Raw genomic sequence first — 19901 nt, 5'->3', positions numbered from 1 at the left:
CACACACACACACACACACACACACACACACACACACACACACACACACACACACACACACATAATAAAAGGAAATCGTTTAAATCTTAACGGATCGAAAAACTACAAAAACAGAGCACCCACTTATTGAGCTTGGACTGATAATATTTTGTGTTTTACAAGACGACGCTTTGTTCAGTTTGAAATTATTCAATGGTTTCGAAGGAAAAGCTAAAGTTAAATATGGGCATATTGTTGCCTAAAGTTCCAGCCATTTCAGAAAAATACTATCCACCGTTTCTTAAAGAAATGTCGGGGCATGGAAATAGCTTCACTAGTAAAAGATCATCTTCCTTAGCAATGACCTTAAATTATAATACTTTTGTCCCATTATGTCTAGCGGGAATTCTAACGTATAACCCCACTTAAGTTAAACCTCTCGCACTAAGCTCCTATCTGTAAGTGACACCTTTACATAGAAACGTTCTTCATTAACTGTGCTCAAGAACCCATGCGACAACGACTATATATATATATATATATATATCAGGCAACTAAATAAAACTCAATAACTACATAACTTACACGATATCGAGTTGTTGGCATCAGATTTCGTATTGACAAAACTTCGGCTGAACATATCTTGGCTGCCAAGATGGCGCCCACACTTGACCTGATCTAAACTAACAACCGTCTGTTTGTGCATATGCTAGAGAAACAATTGTCGACTTGCCTTGCAAAACAACTAAAAGTTAGCGTTGACCTCCGTGAAGTATCGATAATGACTTATTTTCTCTATTTATAGTTACAGGGGCAGTTATACAGTCCTTACCCATCTCGAGGTTTACCCATTTGTAAGTTTAAATATACCTAGGGACAAGCAGCAATAATAAATCTGAACTCGGTCAAGTCGATTCCTGTCGCAGAGACAAGATGCCTACATCAGTCTATTCTTTCACTCCACCGCCTATTTGTGCCTATTGTTATTTAGTACCGAGAGGTTACTTAGATTCAGCCTATTGCATAGGAAATGTAATTTTCACCCGAAGTTTACTGTCGATGATGAACAAAGTTGCCAAATCGTGTAACATGCATTCTGATCATACAGCAACCCAGTTGTAATGACCACTTACAACCAACCGTTCAGCTGTCATTGTCAAAAGCCTCGTGCATCAAGGAAATCGTTATAACCGGAGCGATCCGGAAAAACCGTTCCGTTTACGGCATTCCTTTGATAGCGTTTCGGCTACCTGGAGTGTCCGTGACGAATCGTCATTAACAGTGACGACTCATCGCAGTAGCAAATGTGCCGAAGCTATGCATTAGTCGACTTCAGCGAACGAGGGGAATTATAATAACCCGTTCTGTGAAAAGTAAGGCCAGGCATTGCCCAATGTTAGTGTTCTTGAGTTTATTTAGGCGACGCCTAATATCTAACACAATGGAATCATTCGGATCGTTAAGGGTCGACTGTTATGTGTTCGACGTCCTGCGTTATGTGCGGCCATCAAAGTCAGGGGGGTAAATTAACGATTAGTTTCCTTTCTGAGTATAAGTACTACCGAGCCATTTGACCAATTGGCACTTCTATTAGGCCGTCCAAACAATCACTTTGTTACTTAAGCTTTACAATAGCAGATTTCATTCAATTGATCATATAAGCTAGAAACCAATGCTACTTTCATATATAGCTAGCTTCTGTAATACTGAGTTATTCCCTATACGAAATCAAACCTCAAGTTTTCATAGCTGCACTGGATGAGATACATTGCGGCTACCAACAGGAGACCTTTTTGTCGTCAATTTTCTCAAGCCAATCGAGCCATCTCGAGTATCTTTAAAAGAGAGAGAGCTGCTTGATCTAGCTACCGCCAAAGTAGGGTCGCTCTCTTCTTTCCATCCATTCAACCTAACGAGATCGGATGCCAATCGGCCTTGCTCAACTTATCTAATAAGGTACTTACGCCGTTTCGTGCTGACACTCTGCGTCAGATCCGAAGATCCGCCAACTTCTAAAAATACGTCATCGTAGTAATTTCCCAAAGAAACTCCAGTCCAGTTCCGAGACCGTTAGTAAATAGATGTAAGGACGCGCATTTAATAGCAGTGAGTCTCTGTCTGAAGGCTGATAGAAAGAACAACAAAGGAACTGATATCGCTGTAGCGAGGTAACATATAATACCTTTGGATTTCGCATATGACGACACGCTGTCGACAAATGGGTGATATCCAGGTTCAGCCGAAACGGCTGGAAGCCATTATTTCGGAGTCCGAAATCGCCTCGGAGGCTCGAGGTTGATACTGTTTGACACAGGGAATGGAACAAAGGCGTATAAAAGTCGCTGAGTCCTCTGTCTGACGGTCTTACACTCGTATATCTGAGTATCCTTGTTCCCCTAGCAGATGCTTGGATATCCCCAAGGGAACCTTCATGGGACCCACTCTCATTGTTGTTCTCACACCATGTCCATATACATCAGCATGTATCCATAATATTCGTGCGCGCACCCACTTCCTAGGCACTCTTCACGAGAGGAGGCGGTAGCGGCAGCGCTGGTGGTGTCTCTCACTGGACTCCTCCTTCATCCCCTCATCAGATCTTCGTGGTCGTCGTCGCGGGAGAAAGCCCGAGAAGGAAAGCGGTTTGGGTGTTGTTCGTTCATGGCAGCTTGCGATTCGGCCTGTTAAGCAAGCTTGTTACATATGCTGCTGGTATACCATACCGCTAGCTAGACTCAGCCAGATAGAGCGGCGTCCGCTGCATCGTCGCGACCATATATGACCACTGCTTCTTGCCGCATTCCGACAGCCTCTACACTCAGGTCCTTTGCAGGAAGACGATCATGAGCGGACTGGCAAGCAATTTAGAGCCTGCCGCTGCTGCTTGCTCATGCGCTCGCCCGCTCCTCCAATGACGTAGGCCACCTTTGGTATGCAACACCCCAATGAACATATATGGAAGCCTGTGCATGCATACGTGCTACTCATCCGGGGGATGGCTGGTGAATGACAAAACGAGAACGCTCGTACAAGCGTTTTCGTATGGTCACGAACGATCTAGCAAAACGAAAAGTCAACACGTTATTTTAAAATTGCACTCTACAGTCGACTCTCTATCATACAACTGACTAGTAGAGTACTAAGAAAGAAAAACTAGTCAAAGATGACGCTTTCACAGGTACGTGAAACGATAGGAGGATTCAGCTAAAAATGAGGATTTTCGAATTTCTACCTAAATCGCATATAATATCAGGGCCTTAACGGCGGAAAGACATTTAATCATCCACAGAGAACAAACATTCAATTGGTATGGGACCCAACATGGTACAAAATGTAAGCGATTATGGGATTCTGATGCAGAAACGTTTTTCGTTTGTGTAAAGACATGGGTAGCTAACGGACTCTGTTTTGCATGCATTTACTATAGTTTGTTGGGAGACGGTGGCGTGTCTGTTGAAAAACACTGATACAGGAACAAGCGGCCGCTTGAAGGAGGCGATGAATAATTTTTACTCCTGGACGAATATTCTGTTGGCTTTTTTAAAGATCCTTTCCCGGCAGGGCTGTTTTAAGGTAACGATACGCAACATTATCAGGGCCTAGCTTAAAAAGGTTATCGTAGGTGAAAACCAATTACGAACATATTCTGAACAGGCAGCATCGATATAAGGAATGGGTTTCCGATTAACTAGTGTATCCCGTCTTTTACTAGACAAGTGCCGCTTAGATGTTTACGGAATACGCAATCTTACCGTTACGTATGCTGCCTCTGTAAGTATGATATACTTCCGCCATATTCAGTGATGAGCGTTATTGGCATAAACAGTAAATACCAAGGCTAGGGTAAAGTTAACGGAAAAAGGCACATTTTCTTTCGATTTTTACTGACTGAGACATCATTGATGACGAGGACTTGCTTTCGCCGATGTGTCAATAACTGTCGTAATAAGAATGGTTAGGACTTCTCATGCTACACTGGGACATACATACTAATGGATGTCTCGATCATATGGCATACTGCGTCATTAATATTGGACACATGGAAATGATCGTGGCAGTTCTAGCGGGATCATCCTGGTCGTAGGTGGTGGTTTCCTATAATAAAGAAGACAGGTGTTGTCGTGCACGAATATCCCTTCGCGATCCAATTTATTAGTTTATGTATCGTACGTGTGTGTCTGTGTGTGTTTTCCATGTGAATCCATGCTAATCCTAATATGAGCTTTTCTCAATGTCGTTGCTCTCGCAGCAGGCTCCAGGCACTCGCGGCACAAAGATTCGAATTTCATCGTTCGTCGTCTGCTGAGCATACGGTTGCTGCAGTGGTGACAGCGATGGCTGCGGAAGTAACGGCGATAATTTCCTAGGAGCGTTCCTTCTTCTCCAGATTCTTCTTCGCAGTTTTCCCTTCGATCGAGTCATTCGGTCAAACGATATCGTCGTCATGATCATCATCAAATAGTGGAGGGGGCAGGAGCGGGGGAGGCAGTGAGCGAACAACCGACCGAGCCAGCCATAGAGGAATAATACCTATGGAGAGCGACTGACGCATAGAATCTGATAACAGTATCTGAGTACAAAAGCACGGCGAACGCAGAGAGAAGTGCTGCTGCATCTGAGGGTTGAGGGCGTCTTGTTGGACGGATGAATGAGATCATCAACACGAGGAGAAAACTGACACCTTTTAGCTCGCCCGATCCCAACTATACAGACATTGCGCCCAGCCGGAGCTCTATTCCCCTGTCGTACTCGTAGTACCTCACAAATATTGCCATCAACGTAGTACCCCAGTCAACAGCCAACTTCCTTCTGGTCGGAGTCCACCTTAAAGTTCTTTATCGGCTGGCGATGGGCAGTCCTTTTGCCTTCGTCCTTTTTCATTAGAATAGATCGTTTCTCAGTTGCTCACTGCTCGAGAGTTCAGCCTCACGGTCACTACGTTTATGAAGCTCGTATCGACTCTGATCGCTTATTTGATTGTTCTAAGGCCACACTTCCTTTACGTTCCCGCCCACAACCATAAATGCCGCTATGGTCGGCACCAGCAAGACCAGCTGCCTGTGGCTGGACAAAAGAATTTATCTCATGAACATAAGGGGCGAAAAATGGGCCTGCGCTGGTCGTTCTATAATCAGCTCATTTAAGACCTTAATTAACTTCAGTCCGCGGACACGTTCGTACTTTGTCTCTGAAACACTTCTTATGGTTGATAACTATACATTATTGTTGTCGTGATCGTAAATTGAATCCAAACGGGTTGATATAGAAGGCGGTGTGAGTCTTTGGATAGAAACGGATGAAATGGGTTTATCTAGGAAAAAAAAACCCACTTTGTAAAAGATAGAGCAAAACATAACGACGGGCAAAAGGGGTTTTGCTGCAATTTGCTTGACTATTCAGAAGTGTTCTCCAATTTAAGCGGTTCGTTTAAATGAACAAATCGCTATGGCGGCATACAGCTTTCTAAGGACAAGTTCGATTAACAAAATCATTTTCTGCACTGCTTGCGAACTTCAAGTTGAAAGTTGAAAATTTTAAGGAATTACTTCTCAACATATATTACGAGTATCGTAAGACACGAGTTCACGCTGTAGCGGGAGAATTAACAATGCGGATGCAGATGATCGTGTTTAATGTTTGACAATTCGAGCAGCGCCTAAGGAGGTGTCTGATGGATAAATAAAAAACAAAAAAAGGAACGTGTCGAAGAGAAGATACTAGTCTACTAAAACGGTACAGAATTCGAACACGCCCGCCACAGGTTCTCTAATGTGCTTCTTGTGAAGTCGATCGCATCAGTTGCGCGGACAGAAAATTTATTACATCGGTAAATGTTAGTTCTTTCTTCAGGTAAACACCTCGTTTAAACGTTAAGTTTTTGCTGTGGCCTTTGCCTATCGTCAATGAAGGCAGTATACGTTTCTAACTGTAAGGTATGCTAAGAATACGGGTTATAGTGCAAAGGAGCCTATGTGGAGGGATACTGCATCCACACCTATACTCTTTGCCTCCAAAACATGGATGTGTACTTTTTGTGTTTGGGGAATCTATATATCGCGGGGGGGGGGGGGGGTTAGAATGTATTTAGGCATATAAATCTAAGAAGCCACACAGACGGACGGTAATTGCTGTGCTTCGCAATTAATGTCAGATCGCCAGCTAGTTGATGATCAGTGCAAGACGCTGAAGACTTAATCGTAGGACATCTTCTTGGCATCATTAAGATCAGCAAATATTGTGCTCTTCCGCAAACTAAATATACACTCATGTAAGCCACTGTGTACCCAATATGCTTTTGATTGGGACAGCGTTTATTGTAGTTTCGAGGTAAAGGTACTCTATATTCACTATTAATAATTCTAAGCTGGATGAAAAAGAACAGTAGATTCGCGGACGCTTCGCCAGGAAACACGATGGGTTTCTTTACCCGTGACTGAGTTTTGTCACTTCAGTTCCTTTCTATTTCTGCCGTTTCGCCTGTATCGACACGGTCCACTTGAAGGTAAGACTCGTTGAAGGGTGCTAGCTTACAATTTGACAAGTTTCCATTGAACATCGCCAAATTCGCATCTAAGTTCCACGAGCTTAATGAAGCACAAATTAGCGTTGTAATGCCTTGAAAAAGAGCATCCCTGGTTTGAGGCGGGAACTATACGTAGAGAAGGAGAACGAGGATGTTTACGACCAAAGCAGTGAAGATGGCAGAAAAAGTGTCGCTTCTAAACCAAATACCGCTTTATTAGTTGTGTACGATAATAAAAATTCCATTAATAAGCAGCATTGAACATTTTCGACGGTACCCGTGTTTTCCCTACATTACCTATATGTATTTTCTCGTCACATTTAAGACCTGAGAAACTGTAATTTGACGAACTGCCGAGAAATTGATAGTCAAGTTTCGCTTGAGAGTTACGAACTATTCTCATTACGTACCCCCCCCACCCCCCACTTATCAGAGGTGCAAAGCAGATCAGCGTCAACGGGGATTTCAATTACCACACATAGGCTCGTAGTCTGGCCTATAGGCGGAGGCTATCGTTCAGGTTTACCATAAATAACATGAGCTAGAGCTATTGTATATGGATCAACGATATCTAACCGACATTTGCCAAAAGCGACACGAGATCTATTAAACAAATACAATTGGGGTAGCAGATTGAGCATCAGCGTAGACAGTGCTCGTTGACCGCCTGTGGGTCGAATATAAACTTCTCAACTAAAACCATAGAATGGTCGAATATATAATACTAGACAGAAAACAGCAATAAATTGAATCGAACCTCGTAACATAAACTGGCCATCCACCTATTCAATGTTTTCGATGTATCCATAGAGCAAATCTCGTTACCGACTTTATCTGGGTAGGGGCTCAGCCGTTCGGCAACGGGTTTCCTCGGTAGCGCCATAATCTCAAAAGAGCGTCTAGTCCTAGCTATGATGTATACGGTGTGTTTTTATATTACCACTGATACATTCCCTTACCACAACTTTTGACACTAAGCAAAAAAAAAACTTTTGTTTCGCCGTGATAAGACAAGAACTCAACTTGGAGCCCAATACTATCAATAGTATTTCATAGTTATGATATGCCTTACCGTAGCATTTTGATCTCATGGCATTATGAGGCTAAAATTTGAAAGTCTGACCTTTGTATGCCTACTTCAAATTAATAGTTTGGATATAGGTTTGCAAGTTTGTTATTAGAATTTATAATTGTGCAAAAGTATCAATTGTAAGTTCCGCATCCAAGCCTGGAGAATATCATATCGGCCAACGGACGCTAGTACACTGGGCTAATCATTGCCCACATTCGATTACGTAAGGCAAAAAGAAACCTCAACACCTTTGCATGGTGGAAAAAATACTATGAATTGTAAATGAGCCCCACCAAGTAGTCTCCTCGAAGGAAGCTACCGTTGGTCCTCATAACGCAATAAAGACATGAACCTATTCAATGGTCTAAAGGCATAGCACTCCGTCAGTGTTTCTAGAAATGGTTATACCTGAGCGTCGATTTTCGCTGGTGAAGCCCATTCGCGCATATCTGTTGTTAGCTGTTATGTCAGTAGACGACTGGCGGTTTGTTTAGTAGATAAATAGAATATGGGTCTGGTATCTGGGACGTTCTCCCGATTGTAAATCTTCGCGACAATAACAACGCACACATAGGATCGTCTCAGCTAAACGAAACTCGGACTAGAAAAGATATCTGTTGAAACATACGTGTTCGTATTCCCGTTCAAGCTTCGAATAAACATCGGATCAAACGCATTGTGCCTACAACAAAATAGGACACATGTATTAGCGTATCCGCAATTAATTAAAATTGTATGTTCCCATATGTCAGTTCCAAGGCACAGAGTCCCAAAGGCATTTAAATACGGAGGTAGACGTAATTGAAGCATATGACAAGTGTCAAACAAACAAGGCGTTCCCTTAAAGTTATTTGGAAAATTTTCCCGTAAACCGTACGAGCTCCACAAAAACACATACGCAACTAAGACGCGCTTTAAAATCAAGCTATATATTTAACACGCCCGGCGATGATATTAGTGCATAAATTTATTTCTAGATAAATAGATCTGTAAGTAATTTATATATATAGATCAGCGAGCTAGCATCAAGTTGCATTCGGCTATCGATGACATTGTTGAGCCTTTCATTACTTCGACCAGTGACATTTTTCATAGAAAATATGTGGCCTTAAACGGCCACGACGAGGCAGCCCCCAGTCATCCTCTTGGGAAATAATTGCTCAAGTGGATACCGTCATAGTATAATGATCTTCACTGCCCCGTTTTATAATCAACAGCGAATGTGGCACGATCGGTGGCAGCGGTAGCTCAGCCTCCGGCTGTTTGTACACCTGCCGTTACTACGTTCTTTGATATGGTTAGACACGGTACGACTCATCAGCAATTGGCAGGATTACAACCCTGCGCACAAGCCTACTTTTTCTAGTCGAACTGGTTGCCTACAAAAGCAATTATTTTGATAAGGCCTACACAAGTGGTAGCCTAATGTATCGTAGGAACGGCCTTTGTCATCAATCAATGGTCACGATAATCCAGTAGGTACGAAAAAGAAGAGATCTTATTTTTTCTAAATACACACACACACACATACACATCCAAGTACCCTACTTATTCTTTCACGGCGAAAGCTGTGTTTGCATCCCAAGCTAGTTATACAGGGCTTCATTGGGAACAAATGGCACGTGGTATTGGTGTTGAGAGATTTTTCGAGTTTTATGAAGAGTATTAATTGTAGGAAAATCAACTTAGTAAATACAAAAATTAGCGATAACTGATCCAGATGCACATATGTTTGTTTCTGTTTGTATATAGTATATGTATATTCTCTTTGAAGAAATGTCTATAGATTCCACTAATTGCCCCTACCATATATGCAATTGTCTGCTAAAAAGCTGTTTATACAGGCGTACCATGAACGTATTTGCTGCGCGCCGCGATCAATTCAATAATGGACAATCGCCGTAACGCGTGCGAAGGTTATAGGTTCAATATTACTTTTGGGAATGCTAATTTTGTTTCTCGTTTATATTGTTTATTAAGGTTTTTGGTGCTCGTAGGGATGCTAAGCAGTGTATTGCAAACATCAATAGCTCGTAAATATCCTTTTCTACTAGAGTATATGATATATGCTCAAGGAAATTCTCTTCCACACAGAAACGACAATTAGTACTGCGATAATCCATTTGTAAAAAACGATCGGTGGGTTTGTTTACAAAGGATCGAAGTACATCTGTCGCCGAATCTCAACCCATATTAAGCCATGCATGGAGTAGCGCGTTGATTATGGGCTTACGGCTAACCTTATGGTGAACTGCTTTTAAGTACCAGTTAGACGACAATCGTTGTTGAGAATAACTTTTTCTACGCATTTCCTATAATATATTATACAGTGGTTCGTGTTTCTATCCATTTCCCAACCAACCAACCAATGTATATATATAAATCAGCTTATTCCTTTCAGGCGTTTAAACCAATGTGCGATCTGTGCAGTCTGTTACACCCTCGGGCGAAAACAGCAGCGGCGACCTTCCTTCTGTTCTTTACCGCTCCCGAGCTCAATCCTTTGTATCGAAGTCCGTATACCCCGGCCATGAGGCTTTGTCTTAATATTCCTCTGTGTAGACCGCAGTTGCTAATCTTTTCTACGCTCGGCCTATTCATCCTATCACTTGCTTTTTCTCCTGGCCAGGTTCCCATTACATTTTATCTACTTTCGTTCCTGTACTTCTTCCCTCGAGTTAGCAACGGACTTGTTTATTATAGTTCGGCGGTATTTTATCCAGCATATACACAAGCACATCGTCGAGTATAGTACTATCATATCGTATGATGCCTCCCAACTGGACGCTATTCAGCGCTTAGCGTACTAAGACAATCCAGTAGAAATATCGCAATAGAGCAGAGTGTATTTGTGAAGAAAAGTCGTTGCTCTCCCCGGGTATTTGGTCTGATCTCTGTTGTCTGCGCGTTGCGGCTGTCAGAGCGCAAGCGCTTCTTATTCTTTGTCGTTCTTTCTCTCTCTGTACTGCCACCGCCCCAATAGAACGACCTCAACCCCCCAACTGCAATTGATGTGCCTCTCCCACTCTCTTTCTTAGCCTGGTCCGCTTTTGCTTTTCCATGATGTGTGCAGGTCGCCACTTGCATCGTGCAATCTACCCCTAGCAATAGTATACTTACGTACAAATACGCTCACACAAATATACACACAGACACGCACGCGCACATTGGGGCGATAGACGGCCAGCCGATCGGTAGTAGCAATAGCGCGAAGGGCAAAAGGAGTGCACCTTCTCATGTTCCTTTTGCAGATTACAGTCCTTTCAAGTGCTTCCCGCCTCTCGCCCTTTCTCTCGACGAGCGACTAGCTCGAACCCCTATCAACGGTCCCTGTTCCATAATTGCCTCCTGCTTCGTTCACCTTTTTTTTTCTAGAATTGGCCCCCACAGTTAGAGCCCTTTCCGTTGCTCCCTTCAGATCACAATCTTCATTCGCTTCTCTTGACTCTAGCCCGGATAGCGGAACACTGGACCTCTTAATACAATGATCGAGAGAGAACACGACTCAAATAGATAGATAGGTAGCTACAACTGAGAGCAGCGCCGTCAAAGAACGATGGACGACGACGTCAACGACGATTCGTGTGATCTCTAAAAAGAAGCGTCAAAAGAAAATACAGTTTGTTGCTAGTAGATCCTGCTTCGAGCTGTTGCTGTTTTTGCCACTGTTGTTGTTCCTGCTGGATAGCACACACAATCACACACATATATATATATACATTGTTTGAGAATCAACGAGGGACAAAGAGATCCACTTGTTTTATTTTAGCCCCGGTCTTCTTGGCGAGTGAACACTTCAGTGTGAGTAGTATGTAATGGTGAAGTTAATCCAAAATCTATCGGTCGCCTCTGAGGACCATCCAATCGATTGGGTTGATCAGTTAGAGCAAAAGAAACGAGGACATAAAAGCACTTGTACTCGTTTACGGTTTAAAGCCCATTTTTCTCCACGAACTTACTTTAGATATTAACAAACCTAGAGCAAGTCAAGCATATTAATATTGACTTTGTACATTGCTAATTAATTTACAGTTATATGAGCCACTGGACGTATGTTACCTAGAACGATGTTAATATGTGCCTATGATGGATTAGAAAAGCAATATCACAAACAGGCATAGTCGTCACCCCATCACTAAACATTAACGCCACTAAAAATGAGTGTCCTGTGTGACTCAAGCGAACAAACTTTTCGACTGACAGAGGCACCTAGGCATTGGCCGATAGGTTTTCAAAATATGGAGAAAAAACATTTCTGATCTTCCGAGATTCGTACGAAATAGCAGTTTGACGCTATTCACTCTCATGATACATTTCCGATCTGTCGACATCATTCACGATGTAGTATCGTTTATAAAGATTTTCCAGAGATACCTTTTGCTCATAAAAGAGATCTTCAAGCCATCCGGGTTTCAGAGCTCTTATTGGCTCAACAAATTTCGCTGTACACAGTACAGGCAGTAATTCCTGAGTGCAAGCGTTAATATTCTACTAGTAATATACGAAGTAAATAAAGTGTGTATATATAGCCTGTTTAAAGAGGCCCTTGAAAGAAAACCTGGACAGCGTCATAAGTGAAGCTGCTTTATACAAAGTGAGTTAATTCGTTTTACGTATGGATTTTGTCATACTGTACTAAACTTGATCCAAATCGGTCTTCGATGGCATGACTTACAGTATCATAATAATAGACAACGAGGGAGAAAAACGAGTAAACCATCATGGGGGACCCTCCACTCTCCAGAGCGAACGGCTTTCTCTGCCTAGCAAGCAAGAGGATAGGGATAGAAAGACGGGGGGTCAGAAAAGCTTTGCGTTGAAGTAGAACAACGGGAAAGAACGCTTACGGGGTCTAGGAAATACAGGGGATCGATGCCTAACAGACAGGATAGGGACAAGACAGAGCGGCAGAATCCCCTTGGTGTCTGTCGGGCAACAGGGAACAGGGGAAAGGCTGGTCATACAAAAGTGCAGGCGAGCAGGCGGCGACTTCGGCAATGAGGAGAATAGCTCAGAGGCGGTATTAGCGCTTGGGGGGGGGGGGGGTGTCTATCATCCCGACAAAGGGAGGGACAAAGGGAGAGAAGAGGGACAAGGATGGAGGGGCATCCTTCAAGGGGCTGTCGCGGGTGGAGGCGGTAGGGGTGATCCCCTGGTTTAATTTTCCAGCTCACTGCCTTCTCCCTTGTCGCTTCAGCGCTCTCCTGCGCTCGTTGTTCCTGACTCACTACTGTTCTTCGAGCACCGTAGCGAAGCGAAGACACCATGCTTACCACTAGCACCGCACCGAGACGGTCATGGCAGCAGCAGCCCTTCTTTCTGGACTGCCGTCGACAAAGTTGGCTTCCCGCAACGGACGACAAAGCTAAACAACTAGCCCCGCACGATTTGAATAGTGAGCAACGCGACAGTCAAGCAACAAAAAACAGAAATCTATTGAACACTAGATTTGGAAAATTTATGTCTAAGCCAATTTGAACTGCTTCGTGAAATATAATATTCGAATAAATGATGAGATGCAGGAATATTATCAACGCTATAACGTTTTTTTTGTCTAATTTGGAAAAAATGTCACTATTGCCCGCCTCTAATAGTAGAGCTCAGTTGTTCGAAGGTCGGCTTGTTCGGGTTCTTAATGTACATATAAATTAGTCCCCCAGAGGGTTGTTGGGGTAGATTCCAACCACTGATCAAGTTGATACACTCCCTCACTAAAAGGTTCGTTGGTGGCTACTGACTTGATTAAGTTGACTCAGAGAGGATGGTTTCTGGAACCGGAGGGGGGAAAAGGTTGGGCTCTTTCATTGCAGCTCGTTCGCTTGGTCGCACCGTCTGGTAGACGGTTCCTCCTCTGCGTTTACAGATTCATTGCCATCGGTGGCATACAGCAATTGCTTACTAACTCAGTGGGAAAGTTGAAAAGAAAGCGGGAATTGAGGCGACGAAAATGGCGGAGATGAATAGACCTGATAATACAGTAAAAAACTAAATTATCTCGGTTTTTACCATGGTGACTTGTTGCATCCCCTTTAAGTTCATCCTAAGATAAGGTATGATGCTACACGTCGAATCGAGGCCCTTTATCTGAAACTTGGCAGTTATCCCTTTTGGAACATTAATGTTTAACTGCCTTTTTAGCATGGAAGGCCTTAGTACTAAATGAATATCGCCTATTTAACTTCAATTTAACATTGTATATATTACGTAAACATAAAAGAGCAACAACATCAAGTCGCGTTTTCATACTACCCAATTCCGGGTTCAAAGTATGTCGGGTCATGAAATTTTCTTTCCATATATAAAATGCCGGTGTCGAAAGCAAGTAGGCTCCAACCTATGATTTAGTTGACATACACCCCCTATTGAAAGCCTTCGTTGATGGCTGCTGACTCGAAAGTCAGCTAAGAGACGGTACTTGCGCGCCACGTAACTGGTTCGAATCCGCCCTAGCGCATATATGTATCGACATTAAAACAAGTGATGTACAAATTTCGCTGATGTAATAAGCTTCTGTGATGTAGAACCTTCGTGACCTATCGTCGCCACATCACGGTCAGTTTACCGATATGGGGCTTTACCCAGTTTTTTTCTCATATAGGACACAGAAAACGGATTTGTTTGAAGGGTGACGTCATGGCTGTGCTGGTGTCAATTCAAAAACAGAAAGCTAGAAAATGTTGTTTCTGAAGCTTTAATATTTAAACTTGTTTGAACATTTCAAAAGACTTCGGCAGATATCATATAAAAAATGATTCACATTTAGGCGACTTTTCGTCAATTTCAATGCTAGCAGCTTGAAGCATCTGAGCCCAGATAGACGACACAGCTTGTCCAATGGCCTACTGCACAATCGATATCTATATTTCTAGAAAATCGTCTCCAGACATTCGTAACAAGTGCTGCATGTCAAAGGTATGTCATGAGACGGTGGTGAGAACAAAGGCTATGTTTATAGAAAACCAGAACAATTCTCCTTTTTAACTCACTGATCTTGTCGTCCTGGAATGAAAGGACTACCCCGACAAGCTCGCTGATGCGGTCACTCGCAACCGTCAGGAAGACATATGGGTGGTTATGTCAGTTAGTCAGTGCTGTGGGTGATTGTCAAAGCTTCATCGTTCCTCTTGTAACCTTCCACGGGGATTTGTTCTTTGTTCATATCAACTGGAGAATGACCGAATGCCACTCCTTCGACCGAATCTGACGTCCCTTTTGATTCGTAATCCGAACGTCGAAACTGAGTTGTAACCATTTTTCTCAGATTCCTCATAACTTCTTTATGTTGAACCATACCTACACACAATGCGAACGCCGTGCGACTACAGTTCAAACCTTATGTATTTATTAAATTTTATGGGTAGCCGGAGACAGTGACAAGCGCCCTGCGTGTAACATGTATTAGGGGCCCGGGCGATATTTTTCTGAGCCTTTTCTACAAACTTGTGAGGATGACCTGCAGTAACCCTTTAGCTTACCCGCTGATCGAAATCTAGGTAGAAGAAAACAAGCAAAGGAAAAATGATTACCATGTAACGTTTAAGATTAAGAAACTAAATCCGACTGGAAATAGTGAAATGTTGTGCTTGTAGGAAATGCCTGTGTCTGTGAACAATAAACGAAATAAATTCTTGAAACGGGTATCATGGTGACATAATGCACTTCTTTAGAACTCATTTGTGAACTTCACAAAGGACGGAGACACTGAAATCTCTCATGTCTATAAGTCCCTGCGTCCTTTCAAACAAACACAATGTTGAAACAATGTTACATGCACACGTAACGATAAGCCTGACCTGAAACAAATCATCACAATAAAGATTGGCATTGTGAAACGTACCTGGGTCTTTAGTCCTTATAGGATATTATATCTGAGGCGTTGATTCGCTGGATTTTTATATTTGGACTATACGGTATTCGCCTTTAGTTCATGCGTGCGTCGTTTCTAGTCCTTCGTGTCACCACTGGTTCCTTCCATACAAATTTAGCATAACCATAATCTTTTTAACGTCTGTTTTCTGATATGATAATAGTACAGTGCTTCTGTAGAACCGTCGAGGTATCGGCATTAAACTTGCCTGAGCGTTACAACGGTCGCTGACTGCAGTCGTCTGCAAGAACTTCACTGTAACTTCGACTTGTGCGCTTGCCGAATACGGTAGATGACTCTGTCGCTTGCGCGCTTTCGCTACACGGATATACGAGCGTTACCCGTTTTTCCTTTGTTCGAGCGTCCCAAATTGTCCCAGGTTATAGTACAGCGTATGCGCACAGGCGCTCACAGCCTGAGCTGAATAACACCTCACCTCACGAGAGCGTAATTGTACCCTAGCAGATAAAACGACGAATTGCCTATGACATATTCAACTTTATAAATAAGATGAATTAATTGATTGATAAAGCCGACCCATATTATATTTAGTACGATGGCCTGCGATCGCTTTTTAATTGTGGTCTCAGTAGGCTGATTTCGACACTACGGTATACGGAACCATCGAAATCAGTTAAATATGGCTAGGTTTCAAGAGTCGCTTCTTGACCCGCTAAATAAAAATCTATTCAAGCAACCGACTTGTAAATAGGTTATTCTAGAAGGTCGAATCTTCATATGGTGGGGTTGTCAGATGTTTTTTAGTGAAACTTCTAGCAGCTCTATATATAATCATGTTCAAAGTTTTCCCGTCTTAGAAAACGTGTTGTCGATAATCATCGTAAACGATAGAGCCGTTAATTAATCATAGCGGTAACAAACTGCTCTTTGAGAAAAAAAAAAACATTTTTCTGAGGATAACGCTACGGTTAGGTGTTGTAGTTTAGATGATCCCTGATATGACAGTTTTGAGACTATTCAAAAGTGATGGTTCTTGGGGCCCAAACCGGATAAGAAACTTACCCTCCAGAAGCTGTTATTCAATGAAAGCCGTTTTAAAATCCTTTTTTGTCAAACATTGATCACCATAATAGAAGTAGTTGTCGCAGCTATGTCGGTGCACAAGCTTACGGCACACCGCAACTGAACTTACTCAAAAATGGTTCTTAGCTGAAAACTTTTGGCGCGCTATGAGTGTCGGCGCGTTATATAGTAGCGTCATGCGTGTCTACGGGATGATATTACTCAAAAATTAGAAAGTTAGTAATATTTACTGGTAATTGAGTGACAGTTTTGTATATAAGAGTCAACAGTTGGTTGGCAGTTATGCATAACCTTCGTTGTTAGCCAACGTATATATTTGTAGTTAATTTCTTTTATACATAATTTTAATTTTAAATCAAACCTGTCGAGTGTAAGCGTCGGATTTAACTTGAAAAGCATACTATATACTTGAAAAGGCATCCAGTTTGACGTGAAAGATCCACGTCGTTCGTAAGCACACGTAGAAAACACTTTAAAGCAAGCGACGCAATCAAGACCTACTTTCACTTCTTAACTAAGCGCAAATTGTATCTTGTAAAGTATAAAACTAACAACAATAACAACAACAACATACGCTGTGGTATTAACGAAAGACTTAGACAACAGGATATATTAACTAAGGCAGGATTTTTGAAGCTTTGGATTCAAAGGCATGCCTGCTGTGTGCTTCCGCCTTCAGGTAAAGCCAAAATACCGACTTACAGATACCATTCTGTATTATCTTACAACAAGTAGAAATAACGTAACTTGAATATAATCGCTTACGGGACGACATTACTCAAGAATATCGGTTGGTAATAGTTGCTGGCAATAGTGTAGGGACTTGATATAGTAAAACGAACATTGTTCAACCCTGCTGTTGGCAGGACGGCAGGGTATTTCCGTCCGCTATATAAAGCGCTTTCCTTTCTGAGGTCTGGAGAGCTTCCTGTCTCGGTTCTATGGACGTACAGAGCTAGTTAGAAAGGATATACAGGACTTTATTGAGCAGTCGAGAGGGCTCCCGACAGGCAGTCCAGCTGCACAGCTCTAGCTCTAAAAGTCGTCAGGTGGATGTTCCTTAGCAGGAAGTTTGGTGCCCTTCCAGGCGCTCAGAAGCGTGTATAAACCTAACTGTGTGTGTGTTTTGGATGCGGGCCTATATTTGTGAACCAGCCACTTTAGTAGCCCATTATAGAGGGTGATTATTACTTATTTTATTACTAGTTCCTTAGGTTTTGTTGAGTGGAGAATCTGGAAGTGACGTTCGTTCCCTTGGCCGAAGGAACAAAATAGGAAAAAGACTATTCCCTTTGGCCATCCGTTTACATTGACCCTTTACGAGTTGTTCTCGATTTGCTAGAGGATCTTTCATTGAAAAACGAATGCCGACGTTGTTTGCAATGTTTCGACGAGAAGGCAACGAAAAAGAAGTGTGAAAACCGCGAAAGATACGAGGGCCATTCAAAGCCATAGGAAACAACATTAAAGCGAGTCGTTTGTGATAATACACTCGTTTCTGGTGATCGTCGAGGCTTAACTGTTCTGACTGTTGTTGACTAACGACAAGTAAATTTCTTTACCTTGCTGTTTCTCTCGCAGCGGCTCTGCCTGTGGCGACAGACGCTGCGGGGAGGTTACGGTTATTTAACGGCGTTAGAAGTCACATTCAGACGCGGGCACAAGCTCAAACACACACCCATAAAGACACGACAGAGAGTATAATTATGACTGCAAAGGGCGGGACAGCGGCCAGAAGCCCGTTTCGAAATACGACAGACACGGTTGGCTGGAGTACCTCTATCGGTTAGTTTTGCCTCTGTATCGTCGGAGCTTTTTTCGTCTGTCTTGTTATGTATTGCTAAATTGGCGCTGAACGATGACAGAACTCGTCTGCAATGATATACCTACTGCTCGATTATAGACGCATGTATTTAGAGAAATTAATTTATACTACGCGCAGGCAGAACACTGCGGTGTAAGACGGCCATCATCTCCTATGTTGCATTATACATCATTCCCACTTATAACGGAGCTAAATAATAAAGCTCATATTACCCTTAGTCCGTGTCATACATTCACATAACATGTCTAGCCTATCTCCTTTATAGGGTGTAAGTGACTGACTCAAATAACAGCGTAGATTCGGAACTTGTTTACACAACAGAGAAGTTCCGTACAACGATACGATTGTGAAACACATTTTTCAAAAGTTACCAGGGCACTGGGAGTGGGCTTTTTCAAGATACGCCAGTCACAAGGGTGCAACAGAACGGTCTAAATGGTAGTATATTTACTGAATTGCTAATTTGATTAAAGCTGTTAGCTTTTTCTGTTCCATCCCTCCATAGTAACGATGTGCCCTAATTTCAGACACAAATGATATAATGTCCGACGAGGAAAGTGCACCGGATGATGAACCGTCAAGCCCCACTAATGAAGATTGCAAGAAATCTCCTTCAGCAGGATCAGGTAGCAGATACTTCGGCGGTGTCATTTACTTCTCCGCATTAAATATTTAAGACAAGCACATTAAAAGAGGATACCGGATTATTGACCAATCTGTCTGTCGCAAGAACAGATCGTTATCTCTCTTGCTCCACCATGACTCAGCTTATATAAAACCATATTCTTACTTAATTTACTCTTTGCTTGGTAAATATAGGTTGTGGAAACCTGTTGTGTTGAAACTTCCCATTTCTACTTGTCTTACTTAAGCATGTCTTTTATTTTTAATTTTATTTAAGGGTTATTATTCTAGGTGGGTTGTCAGATACAGCAAGTATGTTCTAAGCATACATTGTAGCAAGAACTTCAAACGGCGACTTTAATATTGTTCAAACCCAGGTTCGCCCAGATGCTGGTATTTGCGTTAACTAAATTGTTAAAAATCCAGTTAGGTAAAGTACTTAATTAATTAAGCTCGATAAAGTTTAATAATTTAATTTTGGGTTTGATTTTGGGCTCAGGTGGAAATAGTGGGGGAAGCAAAAAGAAATCAACAAGCTCCGATAAACCAGCAGTTGGCTCCGGGCAAACATCGTCTTCTGGGTCCGGTGGCGGAAGCTCATCGAACGGAAGTTCTGGGTCTGGCGGAGGGGGAAAGCCCCGACGTGCGCGTACTGCATTTACTTACGAGCAGCTTGTGGCACTTGAGAATAAATTTAAGACAACCAGGTTAGTGTTGTTTAAACTAATAATGGATTGTTAACACAGCAAGAACAGTTCCCATTTCGTCTGCTAAAAGTTACTTTGACATTTGAGAGTGACACCTTTACGTTAAGAACATAAACTACATTAGTCATCAGTTAGTGAAAAGCCGTATAAAGTTTGTTTATGAGGCGTATGTGTTCTATAACCACTTGTTGTTCGCTGGCTTCACGTTCAAGCTTCATATGTGCGAGTTAATGAGAAAGTGATATGCTGTCGTTGATCAA

At 42.4% G+C, this 19901-nt stretch overlaps 1 protein-coding gene across 1 annotated transcript in view; it reads left to right on the top strand.

Moving 5' to 3' along the window:
- The window catches only part of LOC111264021 (uncharacterized), a 32189-nt gene that overhangs the window by 9618 nt on the left and 2670 nt on the right, over positions 1-19901 (top strand). Inside the window, exons 3-4 of the mRNA XM_022839588.2 lie at positions 18838-18936; positions 19434-19641. Of these exons, the coding sequence (XP_022695323.2) occupies positions 18838-18936; positions 19434-19641 (307 nt within the window). The remainder of the gene's footprint in view (positions 1-18837; positions 18937-19433; positions 19642-19901) is intronic.

The sequence above is a fragment of the Varroa jacobsoni genome, unplaced genomic scaffold (assembly GCF_002532875.2).
Source record: "Varroa jacobsoni isolate VJ856 unplaced genomic scaffold, vjacob_1.0 scaffold_813, whole genome shotgun sequence".
NCBI classification, from domain to species: domain Eukaryota; kingdom Metazoa; phylum Arthropoda; class Arachnida; order Mesostigmata; family Varroidae; genus Varroa; species Varroa jacobsoni.
Note: the sequence above shows the minus strand (reverse complement) of the source record. Positions and strands in the feature narration are given on the sequence as shown.